The 22,071-nt window shown below is 45.3% G+C and overlaps 1 protein-coding gene across 1 annotated transcript; it reads left to right on the top strand.

Moving 5' to 3' along the window:
- The first annotated feature begins 7,087 nt into the window (after positions 1-7,087).
- Positions 7,088-21,113, top strand: WNT16 (Wnt family member 16). The gene is made up of 4 exons (XM_055809253.1): positions 7,088-7,334; positions 7,426-7,670; positions 9,634-9,920; positions 17,867-21,113. The coding sequence occupies exons 1-4, from the start codon at positions 7,246-7,248 to the stop codon at positions 18,329-18,331; spliced, it is 1,086 nt and encodes a 361-aa protein (XP_055665228.1). The 5' UTR covers positions 7,088-7,245; the 3' UTR covers positions 18,332-21,113.
- Positions 21,114-22,071: the final 958 nt, after the last annotated feature.

The following is a 22,071-nucleotide window of genomic DNA, read 5'->3' as shown; positions in this document are numbered from 1 at the left end:
GGGGAATCTTTTGCATACCACAGGAATTGCAACCAGCAAGAGATCGCAGCCCTCGGGGCAGCAGCCCTCTCTCTGCAGGATGGGCAAGGAAAGGCAGAGGGAGGGACAAATGGCCCAACTCCACTGGTGGGGTCAGGGTTAGCCACTGCTCCTTGAAGGGGCTGAGACCCTTCCTTCATTGCTGCTGGTGTTTATGGAGTCCTGGCATCACCTGGACCCTCCAGGGCGACATCGGACCACAACCTCCCTCTTGCCTCTCCTTGCCCTGCTCTCTGGGTTGAATCCCAAGGAAGGTTTACTACTGCCCATGCCAAGCTAAGAGATACTCCCCTCTGCTCACATGAGTAGAGGAAATTGTAGGTGCTCGAGCTCCACACTGACCCCATTTTCACTGGTAGTCACTGGAGACTTTTGCAGCTGTTGAACTGCTCAAACTTCCCTGAAGACAAGAGTCAAAGTGAGTTTTCAAATAAATAATTATTAGCACTATGAGAAACTACCTGCAGGAAGGGTATAAAACCACAAAAAAACATCCCCGAACAACCTAAGCTATTCCCTTTTATCCCCCGCAGCCTTAACTGTTGCATGATTTAGGTCTATGCTATTACAAGGTTGCTGAGATGTCAAATCCCAGCTACTTTGATAACTCGCCAGTTTAGCAGAGGGTTCAATTAGTCTGGGACAGCCTAAACCCTGTAGACTTTGGCACCTTGCCTGCGGCTACACACACTGTTAAACCACAACCACCCTGCCTGGTGCAATGGTGGATAAATATCACAGCTGCATGGATATAACAAGTGTAAGATTTCCAAACTTGAAAGACTCTCTGTGACAACAGTGCTAAAAGGTTTAAGTGGGTTCAAATACTCCAGCGCAAGGCCCAGCCCAAAAAAAAAAAAAAAAAAAAAAAAGTTGTTAGAAAAAGAGGAGGGGATCGCAAAGGAAAGGAAATCAGAAGGTGAATCAGGAAACAGGTAACACGTAACACTGATTTAGCGAGATTCAGAAGGATTCAGGGAAGGATTTGATGTCTATCAGCTAACCCAATGAAAACTTTGGGAAGTGATATAAAATGTGCTAGTTCAAGGCAGCCTGTAACCATCTCACATTAACATGAACCTTTATGAAGGGACAGGTTACCTTCTTACTAGGGAGTTTCTTGCACCTTGATTTTTAAGTTCTGATGTGCCCATTATCAGTAAAGAGATATAATTGTACACGGGTCTTGGATTTCCCAAAACTGTATGGGTTTTTTTATTTTTATTTTATTTTTATTGATCAAAAAGTGCTAAGTGGGAATGGGGCAATACATGAAGCGAGTATTACTGGGGGTCTAAAGGAAAAATTCTGAAGCAGAAAAGATTAAATTAGTACACTGAAATGGGTAAGATCATTGAAACTGAGGGAAGGTATGTGTAATGAATGGTTTGAATCCCACGCTTGGGATTTCTTAGATGTTGTCCTGTAACTTGAAAGGCCATTAACTTAAAAAATTAGGCCATGCATTTTTTCCCATCACCACCACATTGCAGGTAGCAGTGACTACAAGCATCCTGTGGTTGTCATCACAATGCCATCCCCTTCCATTTCTTCCTAAGCTTTTGAAACGGACCTTGTAGGTAAGTTCACGTGTATGATGCAAGTAGCCAAATGACTGGACCAAATGCTTTATGGATTAGGCATACACTCATGCTTCAGTGAATGAGAATGTAATAAACTGAGTGTTGGCTTTGTGTTACGACAGTTACAGAGCGGTTTCTACTGTTTCTATCATTATCCTCACTCAAAAGATAAGTAACTATCTCATTAGAAATGGAATTAGCAATGAAAAACTAAGTTCTTAGTCATGGCTTTGATGATGGTGTGCCGTCTGACACCAACAAATTAAATATCTGAATCTCAGCTTTCTCATCACAGGATGGCAATAGTTCTGCACATGCGAATCATGTCGCTGTTATGAGATATAAGAAAATTATTGCTATAAAAGAGTTGCGAGGGAAGGCATTAATGCAAATTAGCAGCTGGGGCAGGAATATGAACTGAGCTGTAGCCAGTGCTGCTCCTAGGGGAGCAGCTCCTCTCTTTCCTCTACCTGTTGCATACCTAAAATGCAGTGGGCTCCTTGTGAGCCTGCCACTTCTGCGCACACAAGAAGTGTGTACGCCCACACACGCACACGTGTGCACACAACCAGAGTATCTTATCCTGCCTATTGCGGGAACTTCTGTATAAAGCTTCCACACACGGCAATGAAGCAGTGGTGTTACAACTTGGGGAGTGTGATTTAAAAACTATATAGTACTTCCAGACATCTCCTCCCCACTAAAGTCACTTGGGCTCTTCCATAGACTTCAGCTCCTGTTTTCATCAGACTCCATAATTACCTCCTAGAAGTTCTGCAACACCAGCCAGCAGCACCAACCCTCCTCTGATCTCATACACTTTATGTACAAAATTTAAAAAAAAAAAAGTTTAAATAATGCTGCTCTAAGTATGAAGAAAAATAGTAATCAAATTTTATGTCAGTGAACGATTTCATTTTTCATAATATCACGTCTCCTAAAGCATTTCCCATCTTCCTCAAAACAACCAGGGAAATTAATTCATGGCATAAAGACGCAGTGTTATCAAATACGATTTCACTACTAATTTTAATTTTTAGTTGTAAGTAGGATGTGGGTGAAAACAGAATTAAAAAGGGGTGGTTTTTTCCCACATCTTTCACACCCCTCTTAGTTATGCTTTGAAGCTTTATCAGCATTCCCTTGACACATTTTACTTAATATTGGTATGCCAGGAGTTTCTGGAGTAACTCTAGAAAACACTTACAGTTAGACTGTCCATGTCAAAGAACAGAACTTGCCAGCAGCACTTCAGAAGAAGCCCGTATCTTCTTCCAGAATCCCCCAAAATATGAGCAGATCTCAAGCGCTCATGTAAACATGGGTAAGTCCAGGACACTGTCTTCAGATTTGCGACCACAGGCAGCAGCAGACCGCAAGGTCAGACTGAGTCGCCTCTTCCTAAGCCCTGGCTTTCCAGCAGCACATCACCAATTTATGCAGAATGCCAGGAGGTCTGCTCAGCAATTGCTTCAGCAACTATCCGGAGTTACAGGCTCCAGAAAACTTACTTGGAGGCTACACTAGCTTCCTTATGGATTTTTTGGTAAGGACTGAAGGGATTGTGAGAAGCCTGCTCTTTCCTTGCCTTCCTACTTCTCCATTATTCCCAAGCATATAGAAAATGAGGTTTTGTATAGTGTGTTGTGCAGCTGTTATAAAGATAATATTGAAGGGTAGCTTTGGAATCATTACACATTTGTGAGCTCTCCATCTGCCACCGTGTCATTACTGGAGGCACTGTAACTGCTGTTCCAGTCATTTGTGAACCCAGCGTGCCAGGTGTAAATTAGCAAGAGATCTGTGTGCTTTCAAGCTACACATACTAAAATGGAAAATAACACTGATAACAGCAATGATGTTAAACCTCTGGACAAAAGGCAGAGGGAGGTCCAGGAACTATGCATTGGAGAAGGGGCATCTCTGTTTTCCTCTCTAACTTCCTTTCCACTACTTGCCTGACCTTACCAAGGTCCTGGAGACTTGTCTGCTGAGACATCGTCTCATGAAGTCTAGGATCTCACTGCACATCTCTCCTCATGACCTTTCTCGCTGAGGGTATGTTAGTCTCTCAGCCCCCACAGTGCAACAGCTCTGCGGGGGTACCACTATGTTGCTGACACGGTTCCAGTTTCTTCAATGCAAAGACTCAACACACCCGCAGTTCACAGGGCTGATGGGCACCATCATGCAGCCAGGCGCTGAGCTGGATCGAAAACAAGTTTGTTACATTAGAAGTAGAGAATTTGTGCTTGGTCACCAAACATGGTAAATTTCACATCTGAAGTGATAACCTGATTCAGAGTATACAGGAGATGTTTCTGTTTGGATGGCTGCTTGGTTTTTAAGATAAGAGGATAATGCCCTCACTGGTCATTAGGGCCCATAGGTATAGGTGGGATAATGCAGTTTTCTGTGTTATATTCATGTCTTTGCTGGGCATCAGAAGTTCCAGAAGAAGGAAAATAGTTGGAATGAAGCTTTCAAAAGTGATGACTTGTTTAGGAGAAGTAAACGTTGTATAGACTTGCATCTAGTAAATAAGGTGTCAGACCTCAATTGTAGTGAGAGCACTAGCCACTGACTTTTTGAAGAGATAATTTGTCTACCCCTGAAGCATATGATCTGTCAAGTGATCTACTTATTCATGCAGATTCTACACAACAGACTATTTTCCCTTATCTAACACTGAATGGAAAATACGTGTATCTGTAATTGACTCCGTCAAAATCACATCAGTAATCATTAAACAGTAAATTCCTAAATGTCCAGTTAGGAAATACCACTCAGCTTAGACACATTTCCTTCTTTTTTTCCTTTTAACAACAGTTTATGGTCTTCTTTTTAAAATAGAAAAATGTGGGCGTTTTAGTATGAATAGCCACAGATATCCCCACCTTGGCCAAAGAAAGTAAGATAAGCAGTAAGTCCAATTTATTTTCCTTGATTCATTGCAAATTTTGATCACTGAGGCTTGGCACTTGACCTTGGCTTGGATTCTGGCTCATTGTGTCTGCATCACACCCACGTTGCTGTCTGTCATGGAGTGAATGGCCTTCCATCCATTCACAGAGGGCTCTGAAGCAACAGTGAATTAGAATGACAGGCTTCAGAAACATTTGGTAAATTTCAATAATTTTTAGTAGATCAGCAAGGTATTTCCAAATTGTGTCCCTTTGCATGTTTGCAAAGCACATCATTTGCAAAGCAATTTGTTTGCCCTTCCCTTCCCAGTAGCCAACCGGCCTATGTACAGACACATATCTCTGTAGTAGAAATACTCCTCTGTGTGCTGCTTGTGACCAGAGAGGAGAGTATTGCTGGAGGGAATTAAAAAGAGAGGTGGTGTAAGTGGCAGGCAGGAGGCTGAGAGGGAGGAGAAGGGCAAAGGCTGGGGGATCTGGTGGGGAACCAGGCTGCGACAGCCAGAGAGGAGGTGCAGGGGCTGTGGGCAACTGGCAAGTGGTTGTAAGGCAAACAGATGGGAAGAGAGGCAGACGGGGGTTAGGACACAAATACATATTAATCCAAACTTCTTTAAATCAGATGGTCGCGGGAAAATGTGGTTTGCTTCCAGTCACTGCTAGAGATTGAACCAGATGATCTCAAGAACTGCCTTACAATTTATATTATTATTTTTTAAGCATCAGCCCTCCAAATTGCAACCATTTCACTTCACACAAGTGTGTAAGATCAAAGGGTTTTCCATACTACTTAATAGCTATTGTAGACAAAATCAGACCCCAGCATATAAGAACCCAACAGAGAGGTAATTTATTTATGGTATCATATATAAAATATGCTACAAGTAGGACTGGCATTTTTGAAATGGGTATTTTTTTTCATTTAAATCTGACATTGTTAGTAGCACATAAGATTCTTCAGCTTCTAGGGAAAAATCCACATATAAGAAATCCAGATGAAAAGCCCTATAATAATTAAAAACAAAAACAAAAACAAGACAACACAAAAAAGACCCAAAAAACCCACAGAGAAGAACCCTGTTAAAAGAACTGCCAGGAAAAAAATTGTTTCAGAGTGGATGATAAATGCAGATAGCAGATCAAGAAGCACAAACAAGCACTCGTCTGCTAGACCAGGGCTTTGAATTAACTTTAGTAGGCGGAGCCAGGAAGCAGCAATGAGGATAAAACAAACCATGTGTCCTGGAATAATTAGATAATTCTCTGACACAGCCCACACAGTTTTGGCTGGTTCAGGCCTGTTTCATGGCCAGTTCCCTGTGGTCCGATGTCGTCCTCCATCCATTTCCCTCACTCTGGACGAAGTTCCACTGCAACCACAAGCAGATGTTCTCCAGACTAAAATTCAGAACAGAGAAAACAAGCCATATCAGAAGGTTTAAATAGCTCGTGGGGTCCAACGGCATCTGCCCAAAACTGGCGATGCTTTGGAGAGCGTTTAAGAGCACACAAATGAGCACAAAGTAGGAAGGAGACATAATTTTATAGATTTAAATGTACCACAGCCTGTGCTCTTAAAATATCTCAGCACATCCATGGGGAAAAATACAGGGGGAACACCACATTTATGTGATTGCTTCTCAACATGTTGTACTCTTAAAAATGTACATCTGTCATTCGAGACGATTTATTGTGCTCTTTACTTGAAGCTGTTGTCAGTCCACAAGAATCGTTTCACTAATTTACAGCTGTGTCAAATCAAAGCCTTTACAGAGCTGCCATTTTATCCGGATTATTTTTAGCTCAGGTGTTTCACTGACACGGATGCAGCAATACGTTGTGATCAAGGAGGACCTGAGCAGCCAGACTGCCAAGAGCAGCTATTCATCAGGTGCCGGCTGACTCCTTGGCTTTTAATGCGTAAAATGAGTAACTAAAAATTACTGAGGTAGCCGCTGATAAGGCCGCCTCACCGCAGTTAACAGGAGCGGACAAACGCTGTCCTGATGAATACTGATGCTGCCTTCTGGAGCCAGTTAGTGAATACCGCCAAATTATTAGGAAAAATTGAGTATAACGTGTAGGGAGCGTCGCGATTGCTTAACACCAGTATTTTGTGCCTCCTCTTCCCCCTGCGGATGAAATCACTGCGGACCCACAGGTTCCCTGCCTGCAGCCCCGCGCTGTCGCGCCCGGACCCCGCCAGCAGCCCCCGCAGCCGCACGCAGCGCCGGGGCAGGGGCAGCGCGGCAGGGGGTGGGCGCGCAGCCGCTCCGCTCCCGGCCGGGACATGGCGGTGCTGCGCGGAGCGGTGCGGTGCGGAGCGGGGCAGTGCAGTGCGGTACGATGTGGTTCGGTGCGGTGCGGAGCGGAGCGGTGCGCAGCCCCCGCGCCCCGGCCCGCCCCGGCCCGCCCCGGCCCCCGGGCGGCCAATGCGCGGGCGGGGCGGGCAGAGCCGGGGCGAACGTCGAACGCAACTTTCTCACCTTGAAGGGGCCAAGCGCTGCCTGTGCTTCCCCGCCCGCCTCCCCGGGAGGGCCCTCCGACGGCCCGGGCTTCCCCCGCCAGCTGCCCTCCGCCCCCCGAGCAGGACAGAGCCGAGGCGGGGGGCGCCGCTGGCGATCATCCCCCTCGGTCCCCACCGGCCGGGGCGCCGGGCGGCGGGCAGCGGCGGCGCGGCGGGGCTCGATGCGGCGGCCATGGGGCGCGGGCCCCCCCTCGGACCGTGCCTGCTGCGGGCGGCGCTGCTGCTCGCCCTCTGCCCCGCCGCCGCCGGCGGCACCTGGATGTGAGTAGCCGGGCGCGGGAGGGAGGGCTGCGCGGCGCCCGTCCCCTCGCGTCCGCCGGGCCCGGCGCTGACGGGGGGGCTGCTTCTGCAGGTGGCTGGGCATCGCCGCCGCCGGCGGGCCGGAGAAGCCGGGCTGCGCCAGCCCGCCGCTGAGCCGCCGGCAGCAGGACCTGTGCAGGCAGAAGCCGGAGCTGGTGCCCGCCATCCGGGAGGGAGCGCGCCTGGGCCTCCGGGAGTGCCGCAGCCAGTTCCGACACGAGCGCTGGGACTGCCGCTCGCCGCCCGCCGCCCGCCGCGGACCCGCCGCCGCCGCCTTCGGGCACCAGCTCAGCAGCGGTGAGTGCCCGCCCCGGCGGGGCCGCCGGACCGCAGGTGCCTCCGCCGCCGGCCCGCCGGGGCAGGGAGGGGCGGGGGCTCGGCCGGCTGCCCCCGGCGGGGCTCGGGGTGCCGCGGGGCGGGCGTCGGGAGCGGCCGCAGAGCCGGCCGGGGGAGCGCCGTCGCGGCGGGCGGGCCCCGCACCGCCCCGGGAGGCTCCCGCGGGTACCCGAAGCGCGCCGAGCAGACAGAGCCTGCCGTTGGCTTTCCAGCAGTCTTGCTGCTGCTGCTTGTGGTACTTGCTTGAGACGTCCGCGGGTGACGGTGCCCTTAACTACATCCACTTAACTGTGTTGAAATGCTGTTATTCTTAGGCTGATGTCGAGTTCATCCCCTTATGTCATAATTACTAAATGAGTGGGGTAATGACACACAGGATTTCAAAAAGGGCATTTGACTGCAGGTAAAAAGTCTGCGTGCAGCACCACAGGTGACGTGAATTGCTTCAAAAATGTATCACGTGTGCTCAGTTAGGCAGTATTGCTCGGCACAGCAAGACCAAAGCTGCTTTCATTGCGTGAACTAAAATGGGAATTACTGAAATTTACACTGAAAGAGGGACATTTTGTTTGTATGAAATGGCAGTATCAAAGGTCTTGATCCTGCAAGTGGTGTTTGAGTGCTGTGCTCCATGATTTCAGCATAGCCATTGATGTGAACTGATGTATTGCAGTACTTCATTTTGTGTTTGTGCAATCTTCGCTTCATACTACAACAGTGAAAAAGTGCCAAACTAACCATGAAAATGTAAAATGCGCAATAAAAAGTCAGGCACCTTCCTAAAAGGAAAAGAAAAACAAACAAACAAACAAACAAAACAACCAGGGAGCAGTTTACTGTGTGTAGCCATATGTAGTGTGTGTTAGTCCTCCTGTAAATGGGAAGGACTGTTCCTGTAGACCCTTGTGTCTACAGAGTGTCACCGCTATCCCACAAAGCCTCACTAGCATGCCCTGTGGAAGCATTTTATGGTGGTACCAGCACCACAGACTAATGCAAACGGGAGAAGCAAAAGAAACTTCCCTGCCTATGAGCAGAAACTTGGGGGACTGGAAATAACAAATTGTTTTTACAACACTGAAAATCAGCACAGTGAAGCTTTAGCTACAGCTAACGGCCAGTCATTGATTTTCAGTTTGCTGCACACGGTTTAAAGATCTGTGTTTCGTTATACCAGAAGTCTCAGAGAACGGGGCTGGCTTAGGAGGCCCAGGCAGGTCCCTCCAGGATTCATCTGCCGTATAGTGTAACAGTTCAAGGCTTTCTATACTGCTGACTTTCCCATGGCCAGCTTGTTCTAGGAAAAGCACGTAGCCTAAATACCCTCGTGCCATCCTGATTTCTGCCTGGTTTAAGATTCTTGGGACTGTTTGCAGCCTTTGTGAATTAGAACAATCTCTATGTCTGCTAAATTTAGCATGAGGTAAGTTCTGGCCCTGCACCAAAGGAACCTGGGTTCCTGACAGCTTCAGGTTCCTCCTCCGAGATCTGAACTAACCTTTTCTTCCTTCTTCAAATCAATAGAAATAGTGAAAAGCAGAGTGGGGAGTAAGGGACTGGGGGCGTGGTTTGTTTGGGGGTTGGGTTTTTTTATTATTATTAAAGCTAAATGGCTTGAAAGTTTATGTGGCAAATAAAGTTCCCAACCAGATTTAGAAAGGAGTTACCAAAAATCGCATGGTACAAGCAGCCAGAAACAGCACTGTTAATCGCATGGTCATATGGAGAGGCCCCAAAGTCTTTCTTGGAAGTGAATATCTGCTCCTTTAAACAAGTTAACTCCACGGACCAAGCTGGGATGGCTTTAAACTTGTGACTGTTCCCTTTTAATAATAGTCTGGCTTGTAAAATCGCTTTCTATGGCTCCGCCAGGAAGGTAGTGAGAGGGAGTTATGAAGTAATATATTCGTGCCTTGCTTTGTAGGCACGAAGGAGACCGCGTTCATATACGCAGTGACGTCAGCGGGCCTCGTGCACGCGGTGACACGATCGTGCAGCGCAGGGAACATGACCGAGTGCTCCTGCGACACGAGCCTGCGGCACGGCGGCTCAGCCAGCGAGGGCTGGCACTGGGGCGGCTGCTCTGATGATATCCACTACGGAATGTCGTTCAGCAGAAAGTTCCTGGATGTGCCTATGAAGAACGTAACAGGCAAGAGCGGGAGCGGACTGGCAGCGATGAACCTGCACAACAACGAGGCTGGCAGGCAGGTAGGTGTCACCGTTCAGAAGTGACAGCGGTTGCATGTTCGCCTGCGTTGACAAAGTGGCATCAACCGAACGAGGCCAGTCCTTGACTCCAGGTACAGATGGTGGCAATGGCAAGAGCAGCGCTGACATCGCCACAGCAAACGCATACAAACTGGGAATCAGAGCTAGTTTTAGCTAAGTAAACTCCACAGGTTATAATAAAATCCACAAAATAAGAATTAGACCTGACATGCTAATCCAAGTTATTTTAATCAGGTATTTGATAATCTGTAACAAACTTGAAATAGTCTTGTAACCAGCATAATAATACATTAGGATTTTCTTCACTGTTTATTCTGTTTTTATCATGACCTGCATTTTTAATTCTCTCTAATCCTGAATGAGCAGGCAGACTGGATAGGAGGCATTGTTACCCACCCACGGTCCGGAGTCCCCAGCTGAGAGCAGAAGTCTAAAGTTGTTCAGAGAGGAAATCCAGAGTTAAACTTTTCTTTTAAAAGGCAGGATGGAAATGACACCTGTACTTTAAAGTAGCTCACTGGTTAGGGAAGTCATCAGAGAAGTGAGAGGAGACTGGTTTTGGATAACTCTTCTTCAGCCAAAAGGGCTTCAAACCCACGGTTGCAGAGGAAAAGTGTGAGTGGGTGGGTGACATCGGGTCCTCCTGTCCTGTTCTGCAGAGGATGCAAAACAGCCCGTACAGGGAAATGTGAGTCCGTAATTTAGTGCTTGGGGCTTACATCCAGAACGGCAGAGACTTGGATTCTGGTTCTTGCTTGAAAATTACTTTCTCTGCTTTACCTTGGAGTTTTTAACTTCATAAGGGTTTAATGGTTCTTTCTGGCCCCATAACACTTTAAATCTGTTCTGCTCGGTGACACAGCTGTAACTAAAGAAAAGAAATGGAGACCCTCTGGTTTTGACTACCCATATTGATGGACTCCATTGTAACTCAGTAATTTCCTATAGCCAGAATCAGAATCAGTGGGTTTTACTGAAAACAACTTTCCTATCCAGCATAGACAGGGAATAGTCATAGTAAGCATAAGAGCCATGGTAGTATCATTGCAAAGTATTTTAATTTAAACTAACTTTTGCAGTTTACAAGGTAACACATGCTATTTAATTTCATTGAGTTATATAGTTGGAAAGCCGGAAGATCTTTCAGGGACATAGGCCCTTTTCAGGGCTGAAGTAGAAGAAGCAAACGTTAAACGTGATTAGATGCTGAGAACAGTTGCTATGAGTTTAATTAGATGCAGTCAGCTAAATCATCTCCAAGGAAGGGTGGTTGGTATTGTGTAGTAGGGGATGTTAATAAGAACAGAAGATTAAATGATTACTTCCTTAGAGAAAGAGCAAAGGGTCATCTATCACATTTGTAGAGAGAGGTAGTTAAGGGAGGATATAATAATTGCCGTAAACTTCTCTCTCTTTTTTAATGATTTTTAGTAGACAGTACAGATAGGAATTTTTGTTTTAATACTCATGTTTGTCATTAGACAGTGCCATTTACTCGGATTAGGGTGACAGTGGAAGTGTAGGGAAGAAGACTGCAAGGCTCCAGAGGCGCTTCAAAGAGAAAGATGTTTTTTCTGTGCTCTGGTGACAGCGACACAGGTCTTTTCTGTGATACCCTGTTGTCTTGTCTGCCTTTAGCTTGATGTTAGCAGCAGCAGTAGTTTGCTGTCCTTCTGTCTTCGGTGACAGTGTTTTGTGCTCTTCTCGTACCGTTCCTTGTGCCCGTCACTCATTGCTGCAGGTGTGCCAGCACAACCGGCTGGAGCCTTCGGCTTTAACCACCTCCGCTCCTTGCCCCCCTTCCCCCTGCCCCCCACCCCCCAGAATACCTAGGAGAGAGACTTTTGGTGTTGCTTTCTTTAAAGTTGTATCTGTCCCCTGATCTCATCTGTAGCGGTCACACAGACAGCTGAGCCGCCCACGTCACAGGGGAAGGACGGACTGGCAAAGGGGAATTGTGCATTCAGCTCAAGAGAACGTATTTTCTAACAGTGAGCTAAAGCTACAGGGGATTGGAAGATGTGGTTAAGTGAGTCTTCATTTGCCATGAATGGTATTTTTGAACAGGATCTGAGTTATCTTAGGTGTCAGCTGTACGCATGAAGATATAATAAATTCTGAGTCCACGTCTTTAATGTCGGGCAGCTATAGTATCTTCTACTACTATTTGTGTTGAGTGGTACTTCTTACCATATGGGACATCATGATGTCAGTGTTTTAGACTAGGCTGTCAGTCTCTGGCAATGTGGTAGAATCTGGCCCAACAGAATCTATTAGGTCCTGAGGACCTTTTGGGGTTTCAGGCTTTTCATGATCCTGAGCTCTCTAGCAAGCTGTCACAGGCTTATTTGGTGTGCATGATACATACGCTCATTCCCTTTCTGAGACACTGTGTGTTTTTTAAAAAAAATATCCACTACAAGCCTGAAAGACCAGAAGACCCTTATTTCACTGATTTTGTATCAATGGTATATTTGTTGTTCATTATCTTGGAAGAAAACACACAGAGTATTTAGTCAGCTTCCATACACAAATGTTTTGTAACTTAATGGCAAACTGTATGGTAAAGCAAAAATTTTTACCACTGTCCAGAGTGAAAGAGAATGTTTATTGTTGGTTCTTGGGATTTCTAGCAGCAATATTAGCTGAAGTAAAGTTCAGCAGATCTCTTCATTTTTGTAGTTTCAAAATCCTCAACTAGATGTTGGAAAATGTTGACCTTTGTGTTTTGGTGCTTACAAGAAGGATTTTTTGCAATATATTTTGGTACCTTATGACCTTCTGTAGCAAATACTATCATGTTCCTTGTTCTGTGTCTTGCAAGAGCCGTCTTTCAGGGACAATACTTCTGTATTTGTTTGGACTTACTAATGGAACTGGTATGTGTAGAATTCTCTTGTTCCTTTCCCACTTCCGTACAAAGTGCGATTTTACATTTCTACATCTCATAGTTAAATCCAACATATATCAATTTTAAAATAGTAAGGATCCTTCGACTGAGTTGACCACTGTTTAGGATACTAACCTGAACCTCAGAAGATCCAGATTTCACTCCTTATTCTGCCACAAGATAAATGTTCGTAATCTTTTAGCACTGTAAGTTCAGTGTACTTAGATGTGCATCCGTGACTTGGGCACCTCTGCTCCTTATATAAAAGGATGAGAGGAGTCGGGCACTATGGGTTGACTGTTATTGTATTGGTATTTTTTTACTGATGGAATAATTCTGCTCAGTTTTCCACTTGTGGAAATATATTTGATCTATAGGACTTGTGTTCTGACACTGCAATATCTTGTCTCATCAGAGAGTTTTATTTTTACTGATACTTGTGGGTTAGTAACAGACCCATCAGCAGTCTGCAAGTGTTCTTAAAAGTGCTGTACCTCCGGTAGGATATGTGCTTGTCTTCATCAGTAGTCCTATTAGTTCTACCGGCGGCTTAAATTGGGATTTTGATCGCAGACATCAGTTTCCATTGCAAAACAAGTACTGGCAGCCCCTGTCTCACTGCTGAGAAAGTGCCTGCAAACAGAGAGCTTAGCTTGGAGCTACTAAGTGTTAATTGGCATTGAGGGGTACACAAACTGTGATCCACTGACACTCTCCTTCGCTGCAGACCAGTCTCTGCTTTCTGCCCATCCGCCTGCTCAAACTACACCTTCCCACCCCACACTGCTCCCTCTGTTAATTGCATTGGAGCAGTGAAAGGAAGTCAGTTTAAAGAAGTTTCTACAGGGTATTTTTTAACACAGACCAGTATTCAGCACTGTATTCATCACTTAACCCTGCACTCTTGTTGCACTAGAACCACCAGGGCTGAGGGCAACGAGCGGCAACAGGGGCAAGAGGAGCTGCTCAGGTGGGTTTGTAGCTGGATGCAACACGCGTGGATCCAGCTCAGTTCAACACAAATCATCTCCCACAAGCACTCAGTCACTTCCATGACCTGCCTAAAGAAACCTGAAAACCTGCCCCAGCTCGCACAGGACACTTCTATCCACTGTGTTTCTGTGAGTAACATTGCTCCTCTGAAGTTGTCCGTGAAATTTTGTTCCTTAGGGAGAGTCCTTTCACAGTTTCATGAATAACTGAAAAAAAAATCACTCTGTGAATCTAAAGGTGTGGAACTGAGCACTGGTGGTGGAGTCAGTCTGGAAGTCATGCTCACAGTAACTCTGCATCCCAGTAACTCCGAGGGCTGCTGAGACACAGGCGTGCACTGCAGCTGCATCCCACCACAAGGCTGCGTTGGCTCTATAGGCACCATCTTTGCAAGAAAACAGCAAGAGAAGATACCAGCTCCTAAATTTTGCCAGATGTTCAACTATGGGAGTTTGTTCATTAAAGTTCACGTGACAGCCTGAGATACAGCGGCGTGTGTTGTGATCAGCCAAAGCAGTATGTCAGTTCCCTGTGCTGGCAGTAGATGCAACCCAAGATACGCTTGAGTTCAACCAGAAAACTTGCCCATCCTCACAGCTAGGAAGCAATAGCCTGGGGTCATGTGCAACTGTGATGACACCATAAATCATTCTAAAACAGAGTGCATCAAAGCTCCCTGTGAGAATCCTGAGCAGCACAGAATAAAAACGCAAATGTATGTAACTTCTGTGGATGTTCTCAGTCCTTCCACACTCACATTTGTAGTTCTTGCATTCATCTGATTGGCCATACACTGATAATATATGCTGCATTTTTTGTAATTTGATAACAGCCCAAGACTCCAGCATCAGTTTCTGCTCCTGTTTGGAAAGTCTGTCTCACTTTATTTTCATTAATTCATCCTTAGAGAAAGACTCTTGAGTGTCATCTGCTGGGCTGCTTGCCCACCTGGAAGTAACTTACCCTTAGCACCTAGCAGGTATGTCCAGTGCTTCTTCTGACAATTTCTGGATCCTTCTGCTTCATCCAGATTTTATTATGCCTGATTCCAGCAGGTTTGGAAGTGCACTTCTTTATCCAAGCGAAATGTTATATTTTTCTCCTGTTGTTTCTTCCCTAGTTGTTACCCTGTCATACTGCAGTGAAAGCAAGGATTACACCTGTAACCTTATAAATCTTATAGCACAAAGTGATTTCAAAGTATCTTGAGATTTTAGTTATTTGCCTTGATACAAATAATTAATCATTAGAAACTGGAAAATATTATTAAATCCCTTTTGTTCATAAATTGTGTGTAAAATTTACCTTCTGATACTGTATTTCTTTTTTTCCTTGACATTTTATTCTAAGACTTTCTGTCCTTGGATCTCAAATTCTCATCTGCCTTAATCACTGTTACATCCTAACGATGCATATTCTGACTACCCAGTGATTTCCTTATTGATAGATTCTTGAAATACAAGCTCAAGGTCAAGTCTGTTCTATTAAACAGAAACTAACCTGTGAAGGAGAGAAGGTAACGACCCACCAGAATTACTGCCGGTTGATTTGCCATTGAAAGAGTCTACATGTGCTCTGGGGTGAGGGTCTGCTTGTTGCAATGTTCTTATTTCTTCCAGGATAGGGAAAATTCTCCAATCCCAAAAGCAATCCACAGCGTCTGGAAATACCTCCTGTACCGGTGCATCGCTTCACCAGGTGTATCTTGCAAAGGCAAATGGCTGTACTAGGTCAGGCCATCCACCTACTCTTTAATGCTAATTCTTTGAATGCCTTGCTTGTTTGGCTTCCGTAGTAACCTCTGCCAACAAATAGGTCTTGTTCATTCACCAAAGATGTGACTGCAAGCAAACACTTTGGTCATGTGTATTTTTAATAATGTTTGTAGAGTTATATGTAAATACCAACTCAGGCTTGCGTCAATAACTTTGTGGCAGAATGTGCCAGGAGGCCTCAGCTCCAAACGAAATCAATGGATTTAACCCCATTGCATTCCTCCTAAACTTCGGTGACCGCATTCACCATGAGGAAAAGTCCCAGTTTAACACACAGGGTAGAAACAGCTCATTTTATCTGCTCCGTGCCTTGACTAGCTCTGAAAATTTGAGGATGGCATTTGTGCTGCCTGAGTGGCAAACAGGCAGCCTGGGACTTGGGTTTATTTCTGGTCCTGCACGGGGTCAGTAGAGCTCGGTAGGATTTCAGGGCTCTGATATCACCGGAGAAATGAGGCTTAGGAACAGGCACAAATGAAACTTCTTTCTCAGGCAAAACCAGAGGAGGGAGTTGGATAGATTTGGCTTCTATTTTTTTCTTCCCTAAGGCAGTTTGAGAAAGATGTAGATTGACGGCAGTTAGTATTTGTGGGGGCTGTGGGGTAAAGGAAGGTTTAGGGTGAAATGTAATAAACATCATGAAGTTGGGGGTGGGATGATGAGGGTGGGGGTGTTTTCTTCCCCATTTTGTGGGAAATAGTGGTTTCTGCACAGAGGAATAATTTGAAACTGTATTGGCCTTGCTGCATGAGAAATTTCAAGGGAAATTTACTTTGAGTTAATTTAAATGTCACACTTTCTGTTACATTTCCCAATTGCCTTGATTGTGGAAATTAAATATGGGGGGGAAGGTAAGTAAAACAGAAGACGGTAACATGGGCTTTCCACACCATTAACCAACAGCCCGCAGAGTCCACATGATGGCTTCAGAAAGTATATTGATGGAAAGGTAAAGCAAAACAAAACCCAAATTACAATACCTTGTCCTTTTGCTGTATCTGTGCATGCGATGATTTCTTCTCTGCAGTTTTCCAAACTCTAATGTGAGATGTGTCACAATTGTATAATTTTATACTATGACTATTGGATATTCCAGAAGGAAGTATTGTATTGATTGTCTGCTGACTATTTGAGTTGTAGTCCCATGTAAAGAAAATTACTACTTGTTTACAGATTCCAGTTCTTTGAGGCTTGGTCTCCTGTAAACTGAGTCAAAATTCTTGTGTGTTGCAAAAGCTTAACGCAGTGCTGCAGACTGCTGTTGTTGGTTAGACAGTTACGGCTGAGCCCAGTGCTTGCTTCTGTAGGGGCGTGGAAAAGTCGCCCATCTAAGGGCATTTTAATGTTGGTAATAACTGTGGAAATTTTGTGAAAATGTTGAAAGTTATAAAAGTAATATGAATGCAGCTATCAAATTGTGTTAAATAGAGCCATTGCAACTGAAACACTAGAAATGTGTGATAGTACTAGTATGCCTGAATTACAAGAACAGGGCTTGATCCTGTAAGTGAGAAGCACCTGAGATCTATTCCAGAATACCTGAGCTGAAGACACCTCTGCTGAGCTATAGTGGCTCCTTTGATTGACAGACTTTCTGCGGAGCTCAGAGATGTGAGCATCCTCCTGCTTTTCCAGCACAGGTCTGCCCCGAGGTGCCTCCAGGCTGGACGTTGCGCTGCTGCAGGTGCTGAGCCGTGCTGGTCACACAGACTCTGTTGTGCGACCTCAAGCCGTTCCTGTGGCCTGAGTTACAGACTGTCGTGAGTGTTTAGCGACCTTGATGGTAGCTGCAAGGCACCCTTAAAAGGTGGCATAGACCTGCCCAGTAAATGTTTCCGATGTGGGAACAGTGCCGTTACCTGCTCTGTCCGTGCTTCCCCTCCTGCTATTCCCCATGACAACTGTTTACATTCCAGCGGTGGGAGGAGTGACACAGGACATGTCCTTTCAGGTATTTAGGATTTTCCAGAATGAAAAGCCAGCCAGAAATACAAGTTTTCATTATTGTGATTCAGTATTGCTACGTTACTGCCATTGCAAAGTGCAAATGCAGAGCACTTCGGAAGATCTGGCTTCTCATAGTGGGGGTCCGGAGTTGGAAACCTGATTTCTAACACGTATCCTCCTGTGTTCTGGCTTGCCATTCTCTGAAATGGCAAAGGTAGCTGTAATATCAAATACTTTGGGACCTCTGTGTTACTGATGTCAGGCAGTATTCCTAATGAATGGAAGACCACCTCCAAATGTCGTTCTTCCTTTGCTTTCAGGCTGTAGCGAAGCTGATGTCAGTGGATTGCCGTTGTCACGGTGTTTCTGGGTCCTGCGCGGTGAAAACTTGTTGGAAAACAATGTCTTCCTTTGAAAAGATCGGCCGGTTTTTAAAGGATAAGTATGAAAACAGCATACAAATATCAGACAGACTGAAAAAAAAGCTACGCAGGAAAGAGAAAAGCCAACGGAAAATACCAATTGGGAAAGAAGACCTGCTGTATGTGAACAAATCGCCCAATTACTGTGTCGAAGACCAAAACCTGGGGATTCCTGGGACTCAGGGAAGGGAATGTAACCGCACCTCGGAGGGACCCGACGGCTGCAACCTCCTCTGCTGTGGGCGTGGGTACAATACCCACGTGGTCAGGCACGTGGAAAGGTGTGAATGCAAGTTTGTCTGGTGCTGCTACGTGCGCTGCCGGAGGTGCGAGACCATGACTGATGTACACACCTGCAAATAAGAGGAATTACAGAAAACACGGCTAAACCCTCCTGCACTGTTTGGTACACACAATGCCGCACAGGCAGCAATTACTCTTACCATGTGGGATCGCAGGGGGGATCAGCCTCGTGGGGAACAGCATTGCCAAGCAGTGGGTAGCCCAAGCATCTGGCATATGAAAGAGCAACCGAGTGAACAGCAGCCTGCATGCAGGGACAGCTAAAACAACAGAAAGGGGCGCCTGATGACACATATGACCATGTAAATCCATGAGCAGGGACAGACCCTAAACTTTCCAAGTCTTTAGTAGCCGTAACGTCCTGAAGATCGATGTGGTCAGTAGGCGTAGTGGAGAAAACTCAAGATCTCGTTAGCCAGAGGCTGAAGAGTTAAAAGGGCATGTAAGATATAATCCTTATGTCTGTATTTTTAAAACTGCAACTAGATGGATCCACTAGATGGTTCATTTCTGCAGGCCTAAAAAAAAGCAAAAGGTAGGGGAAATGTTCTGCTGTTGACCATGAAGCATTTGCTTTGCAACCCTTCGGGAAGCTATCTTCTGCATAATATGCAGAAAAGCATCTGGTACGGGGAAGCACGTATGACTGCAGAGAGCCAGGCACTGCCTGAGTGGACGAGGAGGGTCCGTCAGTGTGGAACAAGCTGTGTCCAGAGCAGAGCAGCTGGAGCACAGCTTGATGAATGTGAACGGTGTACCAAATAGCAACCTCGGGATTTTTTATAGGTTGTCTTTCAAATGCAGAAAGGACAGGTCTGAGGAGGGACAGAAATACAGTTCGATATTTGAAGGAAATAAAATCCTTTTGCAGGCATTTCCTCAGTATCTGCACACACAATTTGCAAGTCAGCTGATCATCACCCCACTGTTGGACTGCATGCAATCACCTGCTACGTTCAACCATCTCACTGGTGGTTCACCATCATTTTCACAATTATCCATATGAGATTTAGCCCAAAGAAATCTGCCATAAAGTAAAAGGTTTTTTAAAACATTGCTTTCTCTTACAGAAGCAGCAGCTAGAACTTTTCATTAGGTTGCACCCTCATACACAGTGTAATTTCTGGATTGGCTCACACCACTAAAATATTTAAACTGTTATTGATAACATTTTCTCCCCCTCCATATGTTGGCTCAGTTTTCTTTTACATCTGTGAAAGGTTGTTTATTTTTATGCAGTGATTTAATGCCTGGCTTAAAAAGCAACATGTGAAAGGATTTCTGTTGTTTAAATGTGCAAAGACCTATTTTTGATAAGACAAGAAAGTTTATATTTTGTAAATATTTAAATTATGCAAGTTATGTAAAAGGTTTCCAGAACAAATGTGATAAGAATACAGCCTTTGACATTTGTTTGTTAGATATTCATTACTATTGTAGTAGCCTTTAACTGATCTTTATGTGCATGTGCAGGGGGAAATTAGTTAGAGAATTACATGTGTTCTTTTTTTACCATCAGGGTGCTTATAATTATTTCAATTAATACACACTTACTATGATTTTCTAAATGATCATCTAATTATTATTCTGTGTACCTTTTTTATTCTTTTAAATTATTTTAAAACCTCAACTCCAGCGGTAAATACAGAACTCCCACTGACATCAAGGGGACTTGCAAGGGTTTGCAATCCCTTGACTGATTCCACACAAACAGTCAGTTTTTAGAAGGAAATCATATTAGACAGTTTGGTTGAGGCTTTCCAAGTTATTTTGAGGAATTAATTTCCTCATTGACATTTATTTTCCCATGAAATATGGTGACCAGATTCCCTGTCACTCTTTATTGGACATGTAGCTCAGGAAGAAGCAAACAAAACCTGTGTTGTGGTACATCATTGCCTTATGTGGACTGTTTTAGGAACATCAGTTCAGCAACCAAGAAGTCCTTTATCTGATGGTTCTTTTTGGACCTTCCCTCCACATCTGGCCAGTCTGTCTCCATTGACCTAGCCAAATAATTATGCTGAGGCCACAAAATCTGCTATCTGTGGGAAGGATTTTCAGCATAGCAGTTTCTGTCACCAAAGGATTCAATACCCTCCCTGTGAAAACTTGGATGGGGAGGACACATCCTGGTGGAAGACCCTGAAGAGAAAGTTGTGAAGCCCCAGGTGTTCCCATCTTCCAGCAAGGAAAGTAAACCCACAGGCTCCACAGGCTGTGCCACAGCACCTATCAGCCACACGGATGGGACATGCTGCTGTTCACTATTGGTATGAAGGTGGTGTAGAGACCACCTCTCTCTCTTTCTGCATCTGTCCTACACCAAGCTACTGGCAGAGGTAAGTGCCTTGGTTGCCCTACGTGAGACTGCTCCTCGCCGTACCTACCGCTGCTGAGTTCCGTGCTGAGATCACCGCCGTTTTGTTGCATGGGGCTCCAGCAGGGAGATGGAGATCTCCTGAAGAAGCCCCAGTCTGTGTCTCAAAACTACCTTAGCTTTTCCCGCACCTAAAGGTTCTAACACACCTGATCTGTAAAGGAAAATCACCAATGTACTTCTTGTATGCCTTAACTCCTGGCAGGGGAGAAAATGGGGAGAAAATGGTCCTGGACTCCTGGATTTAAGATCAGCCTCAGGGATTTCACCAGGAGAAAATCTCAGTGAGCTGTTTCTGTGGATTTGAAGGGGAAGGGCACTCACAGCATTGCAAGGAGATGTGGGGCACTCATGATGCAGCCAGAGCAGTCAGGGTGTCTCTTGCCTGCTTGGCTAGCCAGTATTTAACACTGCATTATTTTTGAGAGGTCATCTAGTTAAAAAAAAAAAAAAATATATCTTTTTGTTCTTAAATGTTGTTAATAAAAGATTTTTTCTGGTTGGGGGGGGGGGAAGTTTATTTTTTCAAAGAATTACAAAAGACAACAAAGGTGAGTGGTAACACACTTGGTTTATGAAACCTACAATGGCTGAGCAAGCAAGGTAATGGGTTTGAAGCTTCGCTGGCAGCCGAAGGTCCCATCTTGCCTCTGAGGAGCTGAAGAGAGCTGTTTCATGGGAGGTGGCATTGCCCTTTCTGTAGTGAAGGCAGAGCACCGGTGAGAGCAAGCACATGCGGTCTGGGGGGGCTGCTGCTCGCTCTCCTGCTGCACTAACGTCGGGGCTGGGGGGGCGAAGCACAAGCGAAGCTGAGTGTGTTGGGGAGACTGGAGCATGACCCCCCTCTTTACCTACCACAGCTGAAACTGCACTTTAAGTTAAGCGCCATGCAGCTCTGGATGGGCAGTATCTGTAAAAGCAATTCTGAACAGGATCAGGGTACGTAGTGGCATCGGGAATTAGCTGACATCTATTGCAGCATTTATTCCATAAAACTGCCTTTATTCCTTCCACACTCTGGAAAAGCTTTCCTTGGGTGAGAGCGAGAGGGAAAACCATCTGCAAGACAGCGTGCCCTCACCTTCAAAGAGGAGCCTATGTACAAGATACGTGGTTCAGCTACTTTTGTGGGCATATGGCACTGGGATGAATTTCATTTACTCAGTTTAATAGGATGGGTTTTTTTCCCAGTGCTGGGACAGAAGGGTCAAGGTTGTTGACTTTGAAAACATAGATTTATAATACCCTTGTATAGCTTTGCAATAATACATCCTTTCTGTTTGAGAGGAGTCACGTGTGTGCTTATCTGAACAAGCAAGATTAGGAAAAAAATTGGAAAGACATTCACAGTTTGAGTGGGGGAAAGGTCTTATCTCTGTCCTGTTCTCTCACACCACCCTTTTATGCATGGAACAGCAGT

Source organism: Falco peregrinus, chromosome 6 (genome assembly GCF_023634155.1).
Source record: "Falco peregrinus isolate bFalPer1 chromosome 6, bFalPer1.pri, whole genome shotgun sequence".
NCBI lineage: Eukaryota > Metazoa > Chordata > Aves > Falconiformes > Falconidae > Falco > Falco peregrinus.
This window is presented reverse-complemented; position numbering and strand designations above follow the sequence as displayed.